Source organism: Austrofundulus limnaeus, unplaced genomic scaffold (assembly GCF_001266775.1).
Source record: "Austrofundulus limnaeus strain Quisiro unplaced genomic scaffold, Austrofundulus_limnaeus-1.0 Scaffold4, whole genome shotgun sequence".
Lineage (NCBI taxonomy): Eukaryota > Metazoa > Chordata > Actinopteri > Cyprinodontiformes > Rivulidae > Austrofundulus > Austrofundulus limnaeus.
In genome coordinates, this window is record NW_013952406.1 from 6313710 (window position 1) to 6319842 (window position 6133).

The following is a 6133-nucleotide window of genomic DNA, read 5'->3' on the forward strand; positions in this document are numbered from 1 at the left end:
TGTAGGAGTTTAAATGGAATATTCTTCCTCACCAGACTCCCTAGTTCTGCCGTGGACCGCCTGGCTCCAAGGTCCAGAACCGATGCCYTTGATGGCCTGAACTCTGACCTCGTACTCCGTCCACTCCTCCAGGTCTTCTATGGTGAACTCCCGCTCCAGCCGGTCCATGATGACGTGGGAAAGGACCCCGCCTTTTGATCCCGCTTTTGAGTACTGGATGCGGTAGCCAACGAGATCTGGATTGCCATTGTACTCCCACTCTGGAAGAGGCTGAAGAGAATTTTTTTATTTTTTATTTTGGTTTTGATTTGTTTCACACATTCAGCTAAAATGAATATAAATCATATCATGCTTGTATGAGTGAATAATGAAGTGATAACACATAAGAAATTGCCTTTTACAACAGATAACAGACAGAAACACACATGAAACATGATATCCTTTGTATCTAAATTTTGGAGTTTTTCCAAGCACATTTTTTTCTAGTTCAGTTTTGAGTGCCATAAATAAGAACCCACATTTTTATTATCCATCTTTAAAGAGGACATCTCATGCAAAATCTGCTGTTTTAGCCATTAAATATAGAGTATTTTGTTGTGTACTTCAAGTCTCAAGTCTCAACTTGTTTTATTGTCGTTTCTGCATATGTACAAGACATACATGGGACTGCAATTACGTTACTCTCCCACCCTCACTTGGATTTAAAGAGACTAGGGATGTGCAAAACTGTATCGTGTGCAATTAATCATCAGAAAGACTTTGATTTTTTTTTTGGCACTTGACGATTAACACAATTAATGCCACCAGGCAGACTGAGTGGATTTACCCGGTCAGTCCGCTCGATGCTCCTCTCTACTTCAAATACGATGAGCATTTTTTWAAAAAAGTTCTGTAATTTATTTATCGAAACTCTGGTTTTTACTGTTTCTGTCGACACAATTTCAAAAACTGATGCATAGCCTGAAGCCGTCACTTTTGACACAACTTGGAACAGATTTTTACGGACAGCAAATCTTTCTCATTAGAACGATTTAAATTGGTCATGTGACTAGGCCACAGGAATCCAGCGACTCCAGGGGATTAATCGTTGTTGGATAAATACCACAATTAATCATGATTATTATTATTATTTGCCAATACTGCCCAACCCTAAAAGAGACAGCCTCAAAACGAGTTGATATGAGACACGCCTCAGYAAAGGGGTGAAAGAGGGGCTTGTGGAGTTACYATAAGGCAGAATCCAGATCAAAGCATGGCAGTTTCTTTTCTACAGACCCCAACTGAAGGATGTAAATGTGAAAAAAGAGGGAGGTAAAAMCATGATATGTCTCCTTTAAGACAGTTCACTACCATTGAGCTATGRCATCAGTCTGCCAAGCAATATTCTACTGCTGACACCCCTCTGTTTTGAAATTCAGGTGTATCATCTCTTTTTAATCTTGCAGGGGTTGCAGTGATATGACAAGCTTCTGTGACTCACCTCTTCTGCTGTAATGCTAAAASACAGATGTGGCGAAGACTGCGCTGCCAAATGCTGATGCAGAAAGTAGCCAGAATCAAGGACACTCTGAGTCCAGCTTCCCAAACCACCATCAGAGCTATTGCATGTGTTCATTTATCATATTTAAAAGCCCCAAGAGGACAAGAGTAGATTTACAAAAGAACTGAATGTCAAACTTTATAATACCTAATCGACTAAATCTAATTTTTACAAAGCTAATCTTACAACCCAAGGACATATCGCCAATTTCTTTTTCCTTCCACCATTACTCAAATGAACGTACACAAGAGGAACGTTAAAAGAAAAATAAGCTCTTTAATACAGCTTATCTGAGTGCGAAGAAGTCTTCATTGCATAAATCAGAGGAAAAAAAGTCCATCAGAAGCCAATTTAACTTGCTGACTGTAGCAAGAGAGGTGTCCACATCTTACCACCCAGCGAAGCCACAGGCTGGTCTCACTGGCTGTGCGCAGAGTGACGTTTGCGGGGGAGACGTCTGGGGGTGCTTGAAGGGTCTGGATCTTTCTGGAGGGCTGACTGGGAGGACTGGTGCCTACGATGTTCACCTGACGCATCCTGAACCTGAGACAGAGGACACCCACCGATGGCTGAGAAATCATCTGGCTTTTTAATCATAACATTCCAGCGATTAAAAAAAAGATTTAATTGTTTTAGTTTTAATAAGAAGAGGCTTTAATAACACCTAGGAGAAAAATCAGTCATTACAGAAACAGGTAAGTCTGTTTATGACGAGAGAACTGAAGAAAATATGCTTTTAAATAAAGTTAATTAACAAAGCCGTAACTTGTGGAATAACGAGCAACAAAAAATACTTCACATACAGAGTGGTGAGGCTTTTTTTTTTGTCTTTTCAGCTTGTTTTCAATGCACTCACCTGTAAAAGGTGTAAGGGTTGAGGTCGAGGACATCCAGTGATCTGGCATCGGGCTCYTTAGGCAACTCCTGAACCATCAACCACTCTTCATTCTCTCCAACTATACTAATCTGAAACACAAAGGGAAATGAGTTGCATACATACATCCATAAATAAATAAATAAATAAATAAATAAATAAATAAATAAATAAATAAATAAACAAACAAACAAACAAACAAACAAACAAAAGAAATGATTCACATCAGTAAGTTAAAACAGAAGTGAACTGTCTTACCTGAGCTTCGACCTGCCAACGCGAAATTGACGTCTTGCCGTCGTAACCAGGTTTGAACTGCAGGGTGACGGAACGTGGGCCGATGTTAGAAATGGCCAAATTTGTGGGAGGACCAGGCAGCTCTGTCAAAGGCAATCATAAAATAAAGAATAAAACACGGAAGCCATTACTCTTTTCAGCGATTCTTGAGCAAAATTCTATTTTACACAAAAGCGATTTCGAGATTCGCATTATTCGTCGTGTTCTCGTTCGTCCACTGACCCGGGGGCACACCAGAAGATATGGTGGARGCAGAGGGCAGTCCGTGGCCTTTGGAAGTCATGGCTGCCACCTGAATGGTGTAAGTCGTGAGCGCAGTGAGCCCCGTCACCCTGTACTCCTGAGTCAGGTTGGGCAAATAATGGGTCACCCTGCTGTTGGTTCGGTTGAACTCCTCCCAGGAGATGCGATAACCTGAAAACGGGGATGAATTCCACTCGGTGCATTAACACACACAYCACTGTTATTTCAAAGTGATCTCACATGATAATATTAAGTTATGTTAAAGCTACCTGTTAAAAGACCGTTTTTCTCTTGTGGCTCTTTCCAGCTGACTTTTAAAGACGTGTCCAGGATGTCGGTGAAACTCAGGTGTCCCACAGCTCCAGGGGCTAAAAGTGATTTAGATCAGGCAATTAAAAAAATAAATAAAATCAGCCTAGTTTAAGATTATTTGTACAGTTATTTAATCTCATGGAAACACATACTATCTTCGTGGGTGTGTACACGCAGAGGAGGACTGCGGGGCCCATCTCCAGGGGTGGTGAAGCACAGCACGGACGTATAATAGTCTGTAAACTTTTTCAGGCCCGACACATAGCCGACATGAACGCTGTCCTGAAAGTTGGGGCGGACTGTAACCATGCTGACCTCGTTAGAGCGACCTGGTTCCCATGCCAAGAGCTGGAGGTTTGATGAGAAGGCAGATGGTGTCATTCTGCACATTTTAGGCACACGGCTTACACATATCATCGATTTAAAGAAATAACAAGGGAACGTGCGGCTGGATCAGAGAACGTTGTGGTGGCTGCTCCTAATCCCACTGTGGCAACAGCTTACCCTTCTGCCACTGACCACTAGAGAGCACCAGTTGCCAGAGAGGAGCCCGCTTACCTTATATCCCTGGTTGATTCCATTGATAAACTGAGGACTTGGGGCAGTCCAGGTAAAACGCACAGTGGTGGAGTTGACAGCCTCAGCTTGTACATTTCCCGGAGGCACAGTGGGCACTGATCCAAAGAAAGGAGAAAAACAAGAGATTCAGGGAGGGAGAGGGATTAAGGAAGAAAGAGGGAGGGCAAGCAGACAAGCAGGGATGGGGGATAGAAAGAGGAATAGTAATGAGATAAAAAAGGGGGGGGGGGGCTCAAAACGTACAAGAGACATTTTTAGACCAGCTTCATTCAGAGCGTGAGAATCAGGCTGAAGGAACTTGTATTTTGGCTCATTTAGGGAGGTAAGAACACACCAGTCTAAGAGGGTGTGAGAGCAGTTGCCTCAGGCAGCTTCCAGGTAAACCCTGCAGCGGTTTGTTTGATGTGCGCARGCCATTCTGATGTAACGAGGGAAAACTGTTAGGGAGTTGCACATTAACGAAGCTGATGGGACCGTATCAGTCCTGATGCCCCACCGCGCGGCCCCTAATTTCAGTGGCGTGCATTTAAACCTCCAACATGACCCGCTCTTGACTACTCAATTGAGTGAGAGGAAAAAAATCCAGTTAATGGAAGCTATACTAAATAACCTTCCTCACGCTATTAATGACCGCAAACTGCATGATGAGGATTTATTTTGTTGAGTTGAAAAGAAATTGAATGAATTAAATAAATAGAAAGATGTTTGCCTAACTTTTGATGTCTATTTTATTTTTTTAAATATTTTTTTTACGAAACCTGGTACATTTGTTAATGAAAAAGACACAACCGACTGACAGATTCGGATCGTTAGCTGACTAATTAATCAGGCAACGCGCAAAGTGGAAKGAAGTTTCAAGGTTTTCAAAAATATTAATTTGTGCCAGGCAGGATCCATAATGTTTTGAAGCATGTGAAGTATTTTACACTCATCCATCCACGAGAGACTGACAGTAAGATATGACATTCCTTTTCAGATAAATGCAGACACAGTCCAGACYGAACAAATTGAATATTCTGGAAGGATCACATACAGAGTGATGGTGAAATTTAAAAAAAAAATGTCCGTGTTAAAAAAAAAAACGACTTCTAGCCATGCAACATTCTCCGCTTTTTATTTCAAATCAAAGGTCCTCAAAACCAAGCAGTATAGAACACACTATCTGCAAACACATGTACAGCACKGACAACATAAACATCTGTAAAATCCAGTCAAATCAACCCTGCCTTCTGAGTCCGCCTGCTGAATAACCAACCGTATGTGAGCAGGAAGTAGAACGGCACAGTGGAGTTTATTTATTTATTCTTTCTATGGGAGCTCCTGAGAACATGCAGGGAGGTTGGTGTATGATATTCCCCCCTCGGAGAATGAATTTACCATAACAGGAGCTTAAAGTTGTGCATGCGTTAGGTATTTTACGAGAGATACTTTCTGCAGCCCTACATGTTAAAAGATAGAAGCAGCCTTTCCAAATCACAACAAACTGAAACTGAAAACAGTAAAAGGTTTAAAACAACTGAGTCACATTGGGTTTTTTTAAGAGCTCAGTTTGGATTCATTTTAAATCTTCTTCCCCTTTCTTTTTTGGAAAGTGTCAGATATTTGGTGAATTACAGTGACTTTGATCCTCTGAAGATTTTGATTGAACAGGGAGACTTGGAAGCCAAGATGCTTGAATCAGTAGGCATGACGGCAGCGCAGAGTGCAGAATGCATGTTCTAATTACAACACTCAGCATGAACAAGGAGAGGAGAAGTCATCCCAAACAGATTTTCTACAAAAAAAMAAYAAAAWAAAAAGCAGTTTGTCTCAAGAGTGACACTTGTCACCTTCATGGTAATTTATGTTCAGGGTTAATTAAATCGGTGCTGAGAAAGGCCAGCAAAAAGTTTCCCCCGTCGTCAAAATGAGCRGTTTTGTTTAAAGGCAGATGCGCAAAATCCTAACAAGGTGCATTTRGTGACATTTGTTGAAGAGTCAGAGCCTTTCTAAATGAAGACGGTGCAAATTAGGTTCAGTGTAAGATAAAGTACAGCAAAGAGTGTGACAGTTTGTTGCCCACCTCTGAAAGGAAAAACTAGATTGTGTGTGTGCCCTTGTTTTTGCTACTTGGTGGGGACGATTTTTCAGGAAAAAGCAGCTTTGTGGGGACCGGATGCTCCTTGTGGGGACGAAAGCCTGGTCCCCACGACTTCGGAGGCTGATTTTGGGGGGTTCTGTTTAGGACCAAGGTGTGAATAGAGTTTAGGTTAGTTTTAGGGTCAGGTACCTGTGAGGTTAGTTTTAGG

The 6133-nt window shown here is 41.7% G+C and overlaps 1 protein-coding gene across 3 annotated transcripts in view; it reads right to left on the reverse strand.

The window, feature by feature from the left end:
* Nucleotides 1–6133, reverse strand: part of sdk2a (sidekick cell adhesion molecule 2a) — a 110678-nt gene that overhangs the window by 21332 nt on the left and 83213 nt on the right. For all 3 annotated transcript variants that reach the window (XM_014025582.1, XM_014025573.1, XM_014025591.1), the window contains exons 18-25: nt 3825–3940; nt 3419–3614; nt 3224–3322; nt 2934–3125; nt 2673–2794; nt 2397–2506; nt 1933–2083; nt 33–270 (exon numbers count right to left, since the gene is read on the reverse strand). In XM_014025582.1, the coding sequence (XP_013881036.1) occupies nt 33–270; nt 1933–2083; nt 2397–2506; nt 2673–2794; nt 2934–3125; nt 3224–3322; nt 3419–3614; nt 3825–3940 (1224 nt within the window). The remainder of the gene's footprint in view (nt 1–32; nt 271–1932; nt 2084–2396; nt 2507–2672; nt 2795–2933; nt 3126–3223; nt 3323–3418; nt 3615–3824; nt 3941–6133) is intronic.